Here is a 19,201-nt window from a genome sequence, read left to right as displayed (position 1 = left end):
CATGCACAGAGCTGTGGTGTAGGACTATTTCCCTTTTGGTCAATTACATTTTAGCCCTCCAGAGTCTGGTGTTCAGTGTGCTTTTTTAACAGAGACAATCTTACATTTTAGCCCTCCAGAGTCTGGTGTTCAGTGTGCTTTTTTAACAGAGACAATCTTTTACAGAGTAAGATTTATACACACACACATTTTACTTTGTCCTGTTAATCCTATCTATGACACATGGCAATGAGAGCGATTGCAATTTTCTACAGTTTTCTATTTATATTTCTACAAAATATAAATATGTGTTAACCTTCACTGTGGCTGCAGGGATGCCCAGTGCATGGCAAGGCTTTGAAATGTCTCCTTGTGCACAGAGATTTGAACATATGGGTATATATTCATGTATCTATGAGACATAGGATCTGGTTTTGATCACATCTATCGCCAAGACTGGACTTGTATCACCTAGCAGTGGCTGCCTGAAAGTCGGTTATCTGGTATGAGTAAGTCATCCAGACTCTTAATGTGTGAAAATCCAGGCTCTTTTAGAGGGGGATCCATTCTGTCTCAGACACCCATCTTGGGAAAGGATGTGCTAACCTTGGCAAGGTGTCCAGAGGGAGCCTGCAGGAGTCCCTTTGACTAGACAGCTAAAGATAAATAAGACAAATCATATCTGTCATTCCTACAGGAAGCTGGGGGTGACATTCTTGCCTGGACCTCTTGTTTTTACTTCTCCTGCCTTTCTGTAATATTTGCAGCTTTTTCACACATATTTTGTGTTGTTGAGGATCCATAGCAAGATGCAGTTTCTACTTTGCCATGCCCAATGACAGCGCAGCAATAATTTACGTCTCCTCCTATATTAAACCTGAACAGGGAAAGAAAGTTGGATTTAGTTTCATTCCTCACCTAGCTGAATGCAATGCAGTCAGTATCACGTCCACGAAAGGCAAAGCGGCACCTGGCCTTGCTGCTAAGCTTCATTATTGTCAGTGGAATTAGTGTTGTTTATTTGACCATTTGCTGTCCAGTTGAGCCATCGTCATCACTCTCTTTTTCAGCCTTTGGTGGTCTCTATTGCTTTTCATACTAAACTTTTCAACAGTGGCCTTGTTGGAGTCTCCCCCCCCCCCCCCTTTTAATTGGCTTCCCTAGACCTCAACAGAAGCATATAGGCTATGCTTTCCCATCCAGAGACCTTCCTCTTCTTTGGTAGCCTCCATTCCATGGTGCTGACACCATCACACTCTCCCTTGTTCCTGCCTGGTATATCCTTCCCTTCCCCACTGAACTCCATCTGGTCAGATTCCTCCTTCCCCACCAGAACCACAGCGGTGTCCTCCCTTGCCATCCTGATGTGACACGCCTGTGTTCCCATGTGACTTACAAGCTCCCTTTGACTTGTCACAGGGATGTGCTGAAGCATCTGAATCTCAAGGAATAAGGTTGCTAGAAATTGCAGTCCCTGACCTTGCTCGTATGCCCTGTTGCTGGCTCTATTGGTTTGGGTTTTTTCCCCACTATTTCCGGACGTTGCAGCACAGTGACTTGCCAGAATAAGCTTACATGTCTTTGCTATGTTCCACATCGTTAATCCACTTCCACTTCTCGTTCTTACTGCGTTTGAGACCAAGCAAGTAGTAGTGACCTGTTGATTGTGAAGCAAGATAATCCTAGAAAGGAAACCATGATAATATGTTAAAATTACATTTCCTTCACCAGAGCCACGCAGAAAGCCAACATAGAAAGTACAATGTGCATCTCTTTCCACAGCTTCAGAAGCTGAATTTTTCCATTTTCATTTAATCTCCTCTCTCTTCCTGAGTCTCAGTAGGAATAGAATATAAATTAAATGCTATACATTTAATGGTACATTTAATTAATTTATTAATTATTAATTAATATTTTTTAATGTTTAATTATACATTTAATGGACCACCATTAAAGCTATACATTGTAGTTAGCCAGGTGTGACTTGATACCTGGAGACACTTTTCTTTTCTGATTGTGATGGGAAAGCCTTTTCAGTTTTTGTCAAAGCAATAGCTCTCACAAATGAGTGTCTGTTTGACTTGCTTGGTCTTGGTTTGCATGCTAAATCTCTTTAAACTATAAGTCAGCTAGGCAGAGTTTTCTTCTTCCCATGGGAGCATGCTTGGGGAGAGAAGCTTCCAGATATAAGACTTCAACCACCAAGATGCATCTTCCTGTGAAGGTGTTTGCTACCATACAGAGGTGCTTGGTGTATATGGCTAGAGGTAGATTATAGACACCCAAAGACATGTAACATGAGAAGACACAAGTGTAACCCATCAGCCTTTTGGCATACAGGTCAAGCCACCCAAGAAGCAGCCCCATGAATTTAGATCTCACCAGTTCTTCCTTGTTCTCAATGATCACCAGGTCTGAACCCATGTCAGTACATTCTTTACGGGAGGCATTCCAATCATTTTTTTTCAACTCCTGAGAAAAGAAGTAGCATTTTTTCCCATTTTTTTCCCAGGGGTGGGGGCAGCCTGCATGAGGAAAGAACAGATGTGGAAAAATCCATGTTCCCACTAACAAAAGGATCCCATTACAAAAGAAAGTTAAGAGAGTAAGTTACAACCAGAAAAGTACCTGTGTGGTCCTGCTTATAATTTTCACCAGACCACCAGGTTCCCTGCCAGTCTCTGTAGCTAATATCAGCCCAAGAGTCACCAGGCATGAGTCAGAGAAGTAGAATCACAGATAATGTTATCCAGCTTTTTGAATCTTTGCTCAGATGATGAAGAGAAACTCAAGACAAAAAGCATTCAGTTTTCAAAAGTCTTATTTGCCTGCTACCCAATGTGGCAGTAGTGATGCTACTGAGAGAAAGAACGTTTCTCTCCATTGCCAGGCAGGGTGCTGGGTGGAACAGAGAATGGGAACTGGGGAGGATGACATGAGTCAGGGAGACAGGGACTGTGCGATACAGTTTAGTCGGTTATTCAGCAGCTCCTAAACAGCAAAAGGGAATTACATTTGGTTAAAATGCTGAGAACGGAGGGGTATTTGGAAAGCAGCACATGCACATTGATCCGTCACACTCACTACAATGCCGTGATACCAAAGGGCTTGTTATATTCATGTCTGTTCACCCGCCACAGGCTCCTCTGCACCAGCATGAGAGAGTTCTTCCCTCTGAAACTGTAAGGCAGGGCTGACCAAGCACTACTTTTAAAGAAGATGAGTATGTGAAATGTCTCTGGCTTTGAGAGCTCCTCCTATGAGTGTTCAGGGTAAAGCTATTTATTCCTGAGATGTCAGATTTTTTTTTTTTTTTTGGTTTGGTTTTTTTTTTTCCTTCTGAGCAAAATCTAGTTACTCCACCCCCCATCCCCAAAAGGCAATGTAACAGGCTTCTGGAAAATGTCTTTTGAATGACAGTTACCTACCTAGTGCCTCTCCAGCGGTGGCGGAGGATAATTTTGAGTTATGTGGGCTGCTCACAGTTGGATAGTCTGGAAATAAGAATACAATTTCTGCTTTGGATGGCTGACCATTTTGCCACACACTGTCAGAGCTCTCCTAGACCTCCACTGTCACCCCACACAGAAACTCTGCTCCTCACCTTTTTGCCTCTCCATTGAAAAAAAAAAATCCAAATGTAGTACCATACTACGGAGAAGTTTTCCAAATAGCCTAAATCTGAAACTTAACAAAAAATGTTCCACACATTTTCAGAGTGGTGGTAAGTGTGGTGTACAGCATACATTTAACTACAGCAATAAGAAATAAGAGCCATTTTGAAGAGCTCAGTGCTCGAGCCAGTCTGTCCTTGGATAAGCATGCTCCCACACAGGCTGGAGCTGCGGTCACGGTCTGCTTCTACAACCCAAACAACGGGGGTGATGTATTCAGGCAGAACACACCTGTGCCTCAGCTGGAAGCTAGTCCAACAGTCCCAGACCAAAATAAGACAACAGTGTTCACTTTAGGTTTTAACTTATAGAATCATAGAATCATAGATTCATTTATGTTGAAAAAGACCTTTAAAATCATCGAGTCCAACTGTTAAGCCAGAACTGCCAAGTCCACCACTAAACCATGTCACTAAGCACCACATCTACATGTTTTTTAAACACTTCCAGGGATGGCGATTCCACCACATCCCTGGGCAACCTGTTCCAATGCTTGACCACCCTTTCAGTGATTTTTTTTCCTAATATCCAATCTAAACCTCCCCTGGTGCAACTTGAGGCTGTTTTTTCTTGTCCTGTCGCTTGTTATCTGGGAGAAGAGACCAACCCCCACCTGCCTGCAGCCTCCCTTCAGGTAGTTGTAGAGAGCGATAAGGTCCCCCCTCAGCCTTCTCCTCTCCAGGCTGAACAACCCCAGCTCCCTCAGCTGCTCCTCATAAGACTGAAGCAGATAGCCAGGCTGAAATAGCCTTGATTTTCCTCTTCTGACACAGTGGTTGTGAGGGATTTGTGCTCCACAGGAGGCTTCAGACTCCCAGAAAAAGTGACTGTGGAAGGAGGCTTACAAATTTGCATTTATTATCTGATGACAAGCCAGACTGCATGAATTTATCACAGAGAAAAAGGAAAAAAAGAGTTTTGAGAAGGTGAAGAGTAGCTGAGGCCTCAGATGAATTAAATTTATGCTTAGTTTACTAGAGAAGCTCATGTGTTTTTTATGTATTTTTCGTGTCATCTCAGGGCTTTGGTTTTATCAGTTGATCCTGTTGAAAATAGGGAGTTCAGGGATCACTCACAGTTAACAGGCAAAAGGAGGATTAAGTTGTTCCAACTGTCTCTGTGTAGCAGTAATAAAATCTTGATATTCTCCCAGCTTCTCTGCTTAGGAAGCCTCAGCTTTAAAGACACAATTGCCCATGCCGTGACTATTATTAGTTCAACTGAGTAAGAGTTACTAAATTGTCTATAACAAAGTTTAAGGAGACATTTTTGAGGTTATTTGGAATTTAACAATGAAGGGATGAATAGTAACAGTAAATTAACATTAAAGTAAAAATTGTAGGGGTAGAATTCTTATACTTGAAACCCAAATTGATAAATTCCTTTTAAGAAATATACAAAATGAGAAAAAAGATTGAATGAAAGAAAGATCTAAGAAACTCGTACCAGAATGGCATGGAGCATGAAAGAACTGACATTGCTGAAGGCTTCATACTAAAGGCAAATGATAATAGAAGCAGAACACTAAAGGAAGAGCTTTGTTTACAAGAAGCAAACTCAAAAATAAGATGAGGTAAAAGAAGTGGAGCGGCAGTTAGATTAGGTGACACCTAACCTGTTGTAGACATTGAAAACTGGTAGTGAAAGGATGGATTACTAACCCAAAGCATCCAAACTGTGACTATCAACGAGGAAAGTGACAATCATGAGCTCTTACTTTCCTTGGCGTAGAACCATTTCCTGAGTACTTATGCATCCTTACAGGTGCAAGGCCCTGTAGTTCAGTAGGAATGACACCTTGGAAGGCGTTCAGCCCACCAGAGTATAGTCATAACTATGCTGACAAGAGGTAACTATTGTTTGAGAGATGAGCACCTGTTACAGAGAATCCATTTTTGCCTTGTACCCATCTCTGGTGAAAACAGGTTAATTTATCATAAATGTAGCATATCTTCTTCCAATATGTTTTCTGTAGCCAAATTGTTATTGACAAAAATCCTGAGGAGCATTTGTGCCCTGATTGAATACCTTGCTCAGTTTTCAGAGAATGCTGCAGAAGTTAATTATTTCCTCAAGAAACAAAGAATACTGGCAAAACAAAGGTTTTCAGGAAAGGGAATACATTTCACTAGGCACGCTTTTGCCTGTTGTAAGAAACAAAACTGACCAGCCTCTAACGTGGGGACTTTTTCTACCAACTCCATCTCACAGTCTTCATAGTCAAAATGAAGCAACTTTTAGCCCTATGACGATCATAAAGAGAATACAGAAATTTTTTTTTTTTGGCTGGTAACTACAAATACCCCTAATGGCTGAAATATCCCCTCAATTATGCTATTAAATGATTCAGTGCAATATTTGACGTTGAAATAATTGACAAATATATGCTTGTCTTATACAACGTATCGCTTCTCTGCACATATCTTGTTTCAGTTTTATCTATAAGCCATCAAGGTTTCAGAAACCTAATGCCAAAAATATCCAGAAGGATTTCAGGGACCACCAGACTCCAAAGTGAGCAGTGATATAAATGTATCCCAGTTTTAATACAAAGGATTAATCAGTTCCTTCTGTAAGCCTAGACCCAGACAGTGAGTGATGAAAGGAAGTAAGTATGAAATAACGGTATTGTTTTGGGACATGATTGGTAATACTTGCTTTCCCAGAAAACAGTTACTGGGCCCAGTTCCTCTGTTTTGTAATTTTGCACAGGGTTTCCAGCACCTGAAGGGACCTAGGATTTTTCTATACTGTCCTTTCTTTCTTTATAGCATTAGCTCTAATAAATAATATTTTAAATAATACCTCACAGAGCCTGCATGATTGCCTTTTTTGTTTTGCTGGGATCATAATGAGCTGGCATCTCCTGGTGCAAAACAGCTGTCAAACTGCCCTTTTACAAATTGCTGAAGTATGAATTGTAAAAGCCACTACAGACTTTGAAACCACAGTGCCTAGGAAGTCCTACTGATCTACATTTCTTTCCTGACAGCAGACAAGAACTAGACTTTTGGAACTGTGAGAAAAAAAGTTGCACTGTAGCACCTAAAATCAGATGCTGGCAATGTATATCACAGTTTTTACATTTACAATTCAAAGATCAAAGCTGATCAATAAATGTCTAATTTTGCAGAGACTATATTATTTACCCTGTTCCTTTTAGGGATTAGCTTCCAATACACTTGTGTAAGAGAATATGAGTCTTAGATGTCATTATAAAAAAACCCCACAACCAACCAACCAAGATGTATGTCTGAACGTTGGAATACAAACGTTCTTAAAGCTCTGGTGTATAGAATTACATCCAAAGCTGTATGCAGAGATACTCATTATAAAGTCTGCATTATATTTTATAGAATATTAAAACAGATAATCATAGTGGAAATTATGAAGTTAAAGCTGAAGACCGAGAAGTTCAAGAAGCAACCGCAAGTCTGGAAGAGAGAGAAATGATTTTAGTCTTCAGGAAGTTCTCAAAAACATGATATGGAGGAACAACAGAACCATTTAATTTTAGAAGCTGAAGAAGTTTTGCATATAGCCTGAGCCTGTGGGTAGAAGCTTGAAGTACTGCTTGTAAAGATACCCTGCAGTCCTTAGTATATAATAGTACCAAATACTGGTACTAAAACTACCTAACATCACTTAAAAGTATTTATATCTGTGAAAAATTAGAAATTAATGCATACTGATAGATATGCATTACAAAAATAAACACCATTCTACTGATTCTCCTACTGGATGGAAATAATTTGCAAGACATAAATGGTAGGTCAATATTTTCTCCTGGAATATTGCCGCCTTGAAGTCTGAAATCTGTCTGAGAGATTCAGACAGCAGCATTACTGAAAATGTTTCAAAGGCCCTGAAACCTAACAAAGCAGTAATGTGTTATTTACTAACTGGAGCAACTTAACACTGAATTTTCTTGTGCTTAAGTCGTATGCTAATTTGGAACATCAAGGCTTTCTTTGCCTTTTACTGAATCCCTAGAGCAACAAGAAAAAATAAAACAGAAAAATCAGTTTGAAATTTTATGTTTTTCATGCATATATGCATTTATATGTGGTATCTTGAGGCTGGATATCAGCTCCTGGTTTAAGAAAAGAGAAAAATTCATATGAAGGAGCATTTGAAACAAAGTCAGACCTGCCTGTTCTTGGAAGAGGATCTCATGAACTGCAGGGCCAATTTTTCAATTACTAACGATAAATTTTCTCTCAAGAAAAAAGAAAATAACACTACTATAAAAATCTTAAACATTTCTGATCAGGTTCCACTGAGTAAAATTGTTGTCATTTTTATGAACAGAAATGGAAAATGCCTTCTGGCCTGCTGAGCTCTTGTATGATGGAGTGATATCGAAAGGTGACACTTTAGTTCATTTAAACAAGCTGTTTGTCAGCAATGGTTTATTTGGCAAAACAAGATTGTATGGAAAACACATGTAAAATTAAAACTTAGAAATAAAACAGTCAAAATGGTAAAAGTTTTCATTTTGAGTACAAGTGAGAACTGTACGCTATTGAAATAATAAATTAATTTGATTGAGTTTCTCAAGTTTGATCTAGATCTCAAGTTTCTTAGGAGTATATTTTCAGTTCACTGAGGCAGTACTGAACCCAACAAAATAACAATAACTGAAGCCAGACCTGAATCAAAGTCTATGACTCCTCATTTGACTCCTGCTCTATTAAATGCTGGTAATTTCACCTTGTTATGTTGTGTTGTTCTGGGTTTTTTGGTTTTCTTTTCTTAATTTTACCCTTCCTGTGGTATTTTACATTTTATAAAGGTCAGAGGACTATCAGACATCTGTCCTTTACTCTTTGCCTTGAAAAATACCATCAATTACTTCCCACAACCCTATTTTTTAAGTTCTGTGGATCAAAGGTTTTGGTCTGTTTTCACAAAGAGTTTCTCCATGTGCATCTCTGCATAGCTGGCAAACTCTGGGACTTGAGAGTGATCGATTGTGGAAACCTCTTAAGCTTGTTCAGCTGTCAGAGGATGAAAAGAAACACGCAACCACATCCAAAATTTAAAAATGATACCTTCAAAATATTCGAGGGGAAGTACCACACGGCTCTAATAAAATCTGTTTTAGTCTAATGGAGATAAGAATGCTTTCTTTCTAAAAAAATACCTTTTAATGTAGTTCAAAGACTGTTATGAACTCAGTGATATATATGCAGAGAAGCCTAGTATCAGGCTTTTGTCTGAGTAATGTGCAAACAAATTCCTTTAAGTTGTGTCTTAGCTACGTCTTTCAAATGAGCTTTTTTGCATATTTATTTGAAAAATATATGAATATAAGTTTTGGTGTTATAGACATCTTGGTGACATGATACAAAATCATCACCTTGGAATATTCTCGTGCATAGCAATCATAGTAGCATTATCTAATCTTGTCTTGTTTCTTCAAAATATTTGTCTAATGAATTATTTATTATTTGAACACTCAGTTTTTTAATTGGTTTTGGCCTTTTTTTTTTTCTTTTGGAATTTTAAACTTTCAGGCCATTTGACTCTTTTATGGATTTCCTCTTACACCCATGGTTGGCTGAAAACTCCTGTCCTGTGCCTACAAACTAGCTTTCTGTTGTTACTGGGTTGGGATGTCATGACTTAGGTCTCAGTGGGTGGGTGAGAGTCACAAATTAATTGCAGTTATTACATTTTCAGCAGTACTTACAAATGAGCACCAGACACACCACTAAGACCAGTAGGAGGATTACCACAGCAACCAATACAGCAACACATGTTCTGGAGCAACGTCTTTTACCTACAGATAGGTGGAAAAAAATAAAGATTAGGAGAACAGCTGGAAAAGGAACACTTCATCTTCATTCAAGAACTGGAAGACATATGGCCCAAATGAAAAAATGGATATACTGTCAAATTTTAAGAGACATTAAGTGTGAGATAGCTGGGTTACTAATGCTGTTTTGTAATCCCATTCTTAAAGCTATCTTTGTACCCAGGGACTAGAAAGTAACGGATCTAATGTGAATTAAAACTAAAAATTTAAAAAAGTTCTAGAGGACATCTGCAAACTTTGGTCTGCTGTTCTGACCATACAGTCACAGAATCATTTAGGATGGAAGCAACCTTTTCAGATCACTTTGTCCAACTCCCCCGCTCAAGCAGTGTCAGCTAAAGCAGGTTGTCCAGGACCATGCACAGTCAGGTTTTGAATATCTCCTGGAATGAAGACTCTATGTTAGGAATTATTCAGAAGGAAAATGAACAAAAATAATGGATTTTTTTCTGCCACGTGGTTTTCTATATCCATGATTCCCTTCTACCTTCAATGATGCATTCAGTTCTACTACCCCTATTTCAAAAAGCATATAGGAAAAGGTTCAGGGAAGGGTGTGTGCTGTGTGTAGAACCAAAGGGAGGTTGGGCAACTTTGTAGAAGAGAAATCCACTGAGGATACATGAATAGAAACACATTTGTCTCAGTAAGTCCCTGTGTAGATGCATACACATGGAGCATTATGGGAAGGTATCGTACATGCCTACCCTCTTTTTATTCATCTCTACTTGTTCACTTATGCCTGCACTTGGAGACAGGAGGCTGGGCTAGGTGGTTTGATGATCTGGCCCAAAATATCCTTGTGTTCCTATACCAGTGAAGCCAAAGTGTTTTAGCTGTATATAATGCAACATGCCAACGGCCCCCTGCACTGGCTATGAAGCTGAGAACTGTATCATCGCTCTTCCTGCAGTTTTATATCACTGCATTTTTGGGTAATAAGGAACGGTCTTCTGTGCTCTCATTGTTTAAATTCATATCAGTTTAAGCAGACAGCTGAAAACTCACCAGATGATGTGTAGCTAGCTACAGCATTCGTGTCTAGGGATTGCACTTTCACTTCTGCATATGTAGAACCTAAAACCAGACAAAAATAACAGAGAACAGAGAAAGCTGAGAAACAACTTAAATGGAACAAAAATGACTGAAATGCTAAATACATGACAGCAACTGATTTATGTTACAGTGTTTAACCATGTCCAAATAATATTTTTTTCCATCGCATTCACACCTTAAAGGACTTGCTGTAGGCAGAAACAGACCTTGTTTCTCTTCAGTGCAGAGAATAACAGAGGAGGCATGGGCATGGGCATATGCATTTTAAACCTAAACAAAAATGATGAGAAATGTGTAAAGTTGTTTGATTTATTCAGTCCATATCCATATGTCAGTGCAGAGAAAGGCTGCAACATCAAAGCAATCCTGAAAACTGCAGATCATGCTAAATTTGAAGAAGTTACTAGCTAATGATAACATGATGAGAAAACTGAAAACTATTCTAACATCTGGAGATAATAAATACAAATGAACATGGAAGAAAACGCGGGGAAGAAAGGAAGGGCAAGGACACATAAAAAAGGGGTAGAAAGTAAGAAATACGATGTTGCAGTTTTATAAAACATTCAAAGTCATCCTGATACACAGCACTGAGCCCCTTTGTTTTTACCACCATACAGAGTTAATGTCTTCTATGAGTTTAAGTGCATTCTTCTGGCTTATGGAATTAATTTCATTCCTTTGTGAACACTGCATTTAATCTAGGGAATCCACTATCAAAGAGAAAATAGCAAACTCAAGGAAAAAAACCAAGACAGAAGTCAGTGAGCTCTTTTCTGTAAGATATGTGTAATCAATGGGAAATACTGTGCATAAATTAAGTGAACATATAGAAGAGTTGATAGGGGTTTTCCAGAAAGGCACAAATAGAGGAATGTAGGAATATTATTAAAACTAAAACCTGCAAGCTGGAGTACATGGATTAAATTAGAAGGAAAATGGAACCTTTAATCAGCTGACATCTGTTGTGGGTGCCTGTCAATTTAGCCATGAAGTAATCTGTCAAAAGAGGTGATAGAAACAATGTTTCTTGGGGCATTAGAAACTCCAGCCTTCTGAAAATAGATGCCCAGGGATCACACTTTATGCAAAAGACAAGAATAGGATGCAAAGAAATAGAAATTACTGTTTCTGTTGAAGAGGTAGTAAGGTTAAAAAGAAAGGGAAGAAAAAAGAATATGAAATACAGAGACAAAGTGTATGAAGTCTGTTATTTTATGATGCAATTTTAAGTGATGTAGCAATACCAGCGCAAAAGTTTATGCAATGATTCTCAGTCCATTAAAGAAAGGAAATTTTACTTTAGAATTTTGCAGTCATTTATACTAAATCAAACTAAAACTGTCCATGAAACATTTTATGCTTAATTTCTTAAATAGGTAGTTTGTACAGACTATACAAGCCAGTAGGAAGAAAACCCAAAGCAATGCCTACTACACTCAGCAAACACAAACGGGCTACGCATGAGACTGCTTCAAACAACAGAAACGTCAGGCACTGGATCTCCTGGTTGGTTTGCTGCAGGCATCAGTCTGCTGCACGAGAACATGACTGGTTCAGGACCAGTTGATGTTCAGGTGTGGAATGATCTCCTAAATTGATAGAAACTACCCTTAATTTTACAGAAGAAACTCTCCCTCACACTTGCACCTTATCGAATGAAAAGTAGACCTTATAACAATCCCCTTTTCTTGGTAAAAAACCTACATGAACACCCCATCTGCGCATTTTTCACAGCACTGCCCCTCACATTTCATTTTCCTCTTCAGGGCTCCGGTGATCTTTCAAATACATGTGACAGAGGCTGAAGAATACAAAGAAAGCTCAGTGGAGATCAATCGACTCACCTTGGACGTCAGTGACCTTATATAGACTGGGCCTGGTTGGTTCAGTCAAATTCAAGTCAGCGTAAAGGAGATTTTCTGACATTCTTGCTCCCCCTTCTCCTGTCTTTCTCTCACTGCTGTTTTTAAAATCTACTCTGGACTGACGATGACACAGAGCTCCTTCCCCTCTAACCTTCAGCAGAAAGTTCTTTCCTCTTTCGGTCTTATACAAACCCATAGTGAGAAGGGAAGCCTAATGCTGATTGTTTTTTTTATAGTAGTGTGTTAAGTGCAAGGGTGTAACCTTGATGTAGTCACCTTTGTCAGGAGGTTTTTCTAGCGTCAGTAGTATTTTGAGTTTCAAAATCTTGACACCCTGCCCCTCTCCTGTCCCCCTCCCCCTCCCCCAGCCCTTTGTACTTCGAAAAGACCAGATTTCTTAAATGCAATGGAAAGAAGAAGAGTACAGACATTTGGAAATCAGCCCCAGGAAGCAGAGCGAAGCTTTCAGGGTGGACCCACAGCACATCACGGGGAGCATCCCTGTGGAGTCCAGAAGGCAGGGCTTTCAAAAGCAGGTGTGTGAAATCATGATACATTTGCCTCTGATCCATACAGAAGTGCACTCAACGCTGCTGACACAGGACCCTGCCACACCTCGGGGCTTGCTGGTGTGTCTGCAGCTCTTCTAAACCAGAACCAAGCTGACTTGCTGTGTCCTGAGGAACATGGGTTTTGAGCAGCTCAGAAACATGTTCTTCCCCTCTGTGAGTAACTTCTGATGGCAAATGGGGATTCATAAAGTGAGATTGGTTCGGCCTGTTTTGGGAAGGGTGAGGGGCGCCTAATATGCAAAAGCAACAACTCGAATAGGTTAGTCTAAACAAGACAAGCCCTAGGCTTTCTAGGTTTTCAATTCCTGCATGACTAATGCTTTCATAGAGCAGGAGGCGGAAGCTATGTGGATATTGTGCTGTGAATCATTGTTGGAGGAAATATGCTAGCTCATAGCAGCATTTACTAATTCAAAATGCCGGATTTAGTTTTTGCACTGACAGCAGGTGTAACCTGCCAGGAGAAGCCTGATCACCCAGACTGGTCTGCTGGTTGACGGCAGGCTCAGCGTAAGTCAGCAGCATGTCTTGGCAGTCAAGGGGGCAAACCACATCTTGAGGTACGTCAAACACAACATAACCAGCTGATCAAGAGAGGTTACTATCCAGGTCAGCCTCCCCTTGAGCGCTGTGTGCCATTCAGGACCTGTCCTGGTTTAACCCCAGCTGGCAACTAATCACCACAGCTCCACTCACTCATCCCAGGAGGGAATGCTGGAGAGAATGGGAAAGGTAAAAGCGAGAAAACTTGTGGGTAGAAGTCAAGACAGTTTAATAGGTAAAGCAAAAGCCACACACGCAAGCAAAGCAAACTAAGGAATTCATGCACCCCTTCCCGTGGGCATGCAAGTGTTCAGCCATCTCCAGGAAAGCCAGGCTCCATCACCAGTAACGATTATGTGGGAAGATAAATGCCATCACTCTGAATGTCCCCCCGTACCTCCTCCTTCCTCCAGCTTTATATGCTGAGCATGACATCCTGTGGTATGGGGTATCCCTTTGGCCAGTTGGGGTCAACTGTCCCATCTGTGTCCCCTCCCAGCTCCTTGTGCACACCCAGCCTGGTCGCTGCTGGAGTGGGGTGAGAAGCAGAAAAGCCCTCGGCTCTGTACAAGCACAGCTCAGCCATAACTAAAACATCCCTGTGTTAGCAACACTGTTTTCAGCACAAATCCAAAACGCAGCCTCATACTAGCTGCTATGAAGAAAATTAACTCTACCCCAGCCAAAACCAGCCCAGGGCCCCACAATTTAAGAAGGATGTGAAGGCTCTTCAATGCATCCAGAGGAGGGCAACATAGCTGGTTGGAAGGGCTGGAAGGCATGTCCTGTGAGGAGGGGCCAGGAACACTGGGTTCATCTAGTTTGAGGGGAAGGAGGCTGAGGGGCAATATCCCTGTTATCTACAGCTTCCTGAGGAGGGGATGTGGAGAGGCAGGTGCTGATCTCTCCTCCATGGGATCGAGTGACAGAACACACAGGAATGGTTCAAAGCTGAGTCAGGGGAAGTTTAGACTGGACATTGGGAAACATTTCTTTACCAGGAGGGTGGCCAGACACTGCAACAGCTTCCTACAGAAGTGGTCGATGTCCCATGCCTGTCAGTGCCTGACAAATAACATAACTATCACCAGATTTGCTTATTTAATTCTCATGTATGCACTGGGGAAAAAGATAAGAAAAAAGACCAGTAAATGGTTTAGATTTTGTGAAATTAGAATTCATAGGTTTGCTATATGAACGTGTATAAGGTCTGTTTTTCAGTAAACACTAGGTCACTGCATTATTATTACCTGGCCAACAGCAAGTAAATTCCCTGCCATGCAGTCATTGATGGATACGGTAGCATTGTTTTAGAATCAATTACATTATTTAATAACTAAGGAGCTTAGTTTTCTATACTGACTTCAGTACAGAGAATATGTAGATAGCTTGAGACTAGATAATGCTTAATGAAACACCAGTGAGCAAACACTTATAGTAGCCCATCTGTGAAAGCTCGGGATTTAATCATGAAGCAGCAGCTATTGAACAGATGACTGTATTCCTGTCCTTACTACGTTACAGTACATTGCTTTTCTGATTTAGAACAAACTATACTAGAAAGTATTTTTAATGAAAATAACATAAATGCCAATGCCCGCTGAACCCATTTCTTCCAAAGAAAGACAATTTTCTATTACATAAGTAACCTCTCATGTTCAGGGCCATCAGATCTGGAATACCCTGCTCCCAGGTGGTAATTACAGACTTCTTCAGTGGGCCAGTGATATGTTCTGGTATTCTGCCCCTCATTTCCCATACTCAGAGGCTGAGATAAGCCAAGCAAACACCAGCTGTGTGAGAGAAAGAAGGGGAACTGAAACAGTTTCTTTACTGGTTGATGACTCTGAAGTACAGGCTGCGGCCAAGCTAAGGTCTGCAGTGGCCCTCAGACCTGACAGTGAGAGGTATCCAGAAATATTTTGACAGGCAGCCCGCTCTGGAATATTAATGTATCTGATTAGACCACTCTCATTTCTCTGGAGTTCCTGAGGATGGAAGGAAAGAGGGAAAAATAAAATTACATGATTTGTTTTTAAGTTGGGAGCCACAAGACTGACATAATACTGCAAGTTTTGGATGTGTTCTAGTCAGTTTTCTTGCTGTCTGGATGCATAACCACCAATCTGAGAGAATATCATGACGTGGGTCCCCCTCCAACAGCAGAAAACCTCTCTGAGAGAGGAGAAGATAGAATTTTGATCCTTTTTCAATTTAAGATATTTTTTTCTCCTAATTTACCTCTAAGATGTGTAGGTACCAGACTGGTGCCCTGAAATGCAGACAGATAAGTAAGAGCCAAGAAGCTATGTTCCATGTATATGGATTTTCTGGATCATCCTAACTCCCTTTGCATGCATTTCATCTGAGTGACCTTCAGTACTATTTTATTGCTCATCCTATCAAAAATGCCCTGCCATGGCATCACTCCCTGGGCACTGTTATATTACCAAGGTGCAAGAGTTTTTTTCCTCTTTGGAGAAGAATTTTTGGCTTTGTTAGTTCAAAGTTAAGTGATGACTAAATATGTCTTTGACGGTTCCTTGCAACTGCAGCCTCGGACACAGGACTTCATCATTCAGGTAATCCTTTTCAGTTTCTATAGCTGTGGATAAGCTATGAATAGCTGGTGTTACCCAAGATGTTGTCTGTTGCCTCTATCTCTCAGCCACACTTTGTTCTCAGAACATCAGAGCCATGTCCGTTTCCCACCCACAAATTGCTCAGAAGGAAGACTTACATTAATGATTTTAATCATGACAACTTGATCTTCCTCCTTGGCTGCTTTCTCTGCAATTTTGACAGTGTCATTGTCCCAGTCAACAAAATCCACGGCCATCATTCCTTCCACTCCACTGGGGAAAGAGGAAGGGGCAAGGGGGAGGTGAAGACAAATGGTGAGAAGGTAAGGAAGGAAAGGGGGAAAAAAATAAGGAAGAGGGGAAAAAAATAAAGGACAAGAGATTTTTAAAGTATCACAGTTGATAGATCCCTGCAACAAAGGAGCTGATCAAGAGAGATCAAGGTACATGAGTCTTTCTTCCCTATCAGCAACATTTCGTTTTCATTATCTTCTCCATTTGTCATTCTTCATAGCTACATTTTGCTCTGCTACTTCCAGAAACATGTTGATTCAGGACTCACTCTGAGGCCTCCTGCTTGAGTACGTGTGCAACGTACGAAATGTCAGCATAGCCCATACAACCAAAAATGTTGTTACGAGAGTAGTAGAAGAGGAATGAGAGGCACATCTCACTCATGGCGCTCAGCCCACCCAGCAAAGACACAAGGATGACTCAGAGGTCTGCTGAGACACAATGAGGAGACTACTTCTTCTCAGGAAAGTACTCTTGTTCACAGCTCATGCAGATCTTGTCTGGGAAAAAAAAATTAATTTGTCTATGAGATAGAAATGGAGAATCAAAATATCCTTTGATACTTTGCCTAATAAGTAGTCTAATAAATAGGTTGCTCTGTGCTTTTATAACCGAAATTACACATTCTCTCCTTCAGAAAAAATACTATATTTTTATTTCAAGATCCCAAAATCTGAAACTTTGGGAGGTTCAACTAAAACATTCAAAGAATTAACTGAGTGTGACATCCAGATCAGAACTTTCCAGTTGATCCCTACTTTTGGAATGGGACCAACCAAATCAAACAGTGTTGCTCTCTGTGAATATAAATTCTGTAATCCTCTTTAAGTCAAATCACAGATTTTTGTGCACATTTCCAAGTGCAATAATGTCATTAAATCCTCTGTATGCATAAGCTCTAAAATAAGCTATGAAGCTTGAGTACAACAATAACTGTTTATATGCAAACTTCTGCAAAACTGACCTCTGGTCTGAATAAGAACTAAAAATAATGTCTTCTTGTTTTGAGAAGTCCAAATGAGATCCAGTAGCTGGATTACATCAGTTTCTGTATTTGACTTCTGCCTTTCCACTAAATCCAAGTGTTCAATGACTGAAAACCAACTCAGCTGCAAGTTTTGCTACTTGCTCCTGACGCTTTAGACAAGAATTGTCTTGTAAGATATTAGATGCAAGATATCTTTGAGTCTGTTCATAAGCCTACAGTAGGAGGGTCTTACTTGAGAGCTTCTCCCCAGCATGGAGCAACTGTGCAAGGCATGCCTCAGTATGTCTATGATGTCGTGTCTGACATGAGAAGCTGTTGCCGGGGCCATATTTGCTCGGGGAAGAGAGACATGTCTTCCCAAAAGATTTTAATAGTGATAAACTAGTTTTAAAGGCAAGGAAAGATTTGTAGGTAGAAAAAACTGACTTACAAATGTAACCTCTGACTAATCCAGTGTCTGAAAGTTGCATTTGACCAGGATGTCATCCCCCTAGGGAACACAGTAGGTCAAACCATCAGATGGGTACAGGTAAAGCACATAAAACAACCACTTGCAACATGGGCAACCCGGAAACTGTGTGAAAACAATGGGCCACAGCTGCAGGTGGAATGAGAGACAGAATATATCCACGTGCTCTGACACCTCTGGTGCTTGCCACCTCCCCAGCCTGCCTGCCCGTGGCTACATCCCAGGGCAGCATCGTACTGGTTTGATTACGATGATTTCCTTCAGGTTCCTAATCTCCTGCAGTCTGGAGTCATACTTATTGTCTTCACACATGATGCTCAACTGCTCACCATTCCTGGGGAAGACAAACAAGGGAAGAAAGTTAAAATATTTCCAGGGAGGGGTGTGGAATAACCAATTCCTGGATGAAATAAACAGAGCCAACAAAAATCCCCTCCAGAAACCATGCTTGATCTCTTTTGTACTGTAACTCACAGAACACATTTTCAGCGACAGTCACTCCCAAATATACACTTGAAATTTCCCAACCAGCCCTCTTGTTCTGGAGTCCAAATATGGACTTTTTACATGTCAGTAATTGTTGTACCTTGAAACTTTTGCCTTTCAGAGGACAGTCTGGGATCCCAGAAGAACAAATTCCAACACTTGCATTAGAAAACACTGTCCTAAATAAAAAGACTCTCTGACCCTAGCAGGGTAGAGTTGGCAGGGTATTTAGAATGTCCCTTGCAGATGCAGAAATATCACATGTGAACTCTTCCTTGCTATTTCTACAGTGCTTTGTGATACTGCTTCTTAGATGGTCTCTGCTCTGCTTGAGTGCGGCTTCTCCATCCACATTACAGGTCCTTAGATCTTGCTAAGTACATCCACAGTGCACACTGCAAGGTGCATCAAGGCACCCAGACCACAAAACCTTATGGTGCTTATGGCCAGGCTCTCCCAACAGCTGTTGCACACCCTGCCCGGTTGTTGTAGGCCCTCTTTGTGACTGCTGGCAACTCTGAGCAGGTGAACGGGTAGGCTCATGCCACTGTTCAGCTACACCTTCTAGCAAAATGGGTTCAGGAAGGAGGAACCTGGCTTGGAGGCCAGGCTTCACAAAAGTTCAAGAAAGAACGTATCATGTGACACATGGTTTATGTATACCATGCAACCTGCATAAAGAGCAGGAGCCAAAAACTATTGCTATTGCCTGGAACAAAATAGCTCTGGCTAAGTCACTCCTACTGGCTATGTGTGACTTTTGGTGTATGCTGGGGTATTTTGGAATTAATACCTACAAAGAAGACAGGCCTGCCCCTAAAGTGCTATTAAAGATCACAATCTACTATATTCTGCCAAGGTCAAGCTCC

The 19,201-nt window shown here is 40.7% G+C and overlaps 1 protein-coding gene across 2 annotated transcripts; it reads right to left on the bottom strand.

Moving 5' to 3' along the window:
* Positions 1 to 97: 97 nt before the first annotated feature.
* Positions 98 to 12,609, bottom strand: LOC130150132 (C-type lectin domain family 5 member A-like). 2 transcript variants are annotated; one of them, XM_056340766.1, is made up of 7 exons: positions 12,378 to 12,609; positions 10,483 to 10,551; positions 9,349 to 9,438; positions 3,408 to 3,473; positions 2,362 to 2,504; positions 1,555 to 1,661; positions 98 to 856 (listed from the first exon to the last, which is right to left on the bottom strand). In XM_056340766.1, the coding sequence occupies exons 1-7, from the start codon at positions 12,592 to 12,594 to the stop codon at positions 715 to 717; spliced, it is 834 nt and encodes a 277-aa protein (XP_056196741.1). In that variant the 5' UTR covers positions 12,595 to 12,609; the 3' UTR covers positions 98 to 714. The 2 variants fall into 2 exon arrangements, with proteins under 2 accessions (XP_056196741.1, XP_056196742.1); XM_056340767.1 differs by lacking the exon at positions 9,349 to 9,438.
* Positions 12,610 to 19,201: the final 6,592 nt, after the last annotated feature.

This window comes from Falco biarmicus, chromosome 5, assembly GCF_023638135.1.
Source record: "Falco biarmicus isolate bFalBia1 chromosome 5, bFalBia1.pri, whole genome shotgun sequence".
NCBI classification, from domain to species: domain Eukaryota; kingdom Metazoa; phylum Chordata; class Aves; order Falconiformes; family Falconidae; genus Falco; species Falco biarmicus.
This window is presented reverse-complemented; position numbering and strand designations above follow the sequence as displayed.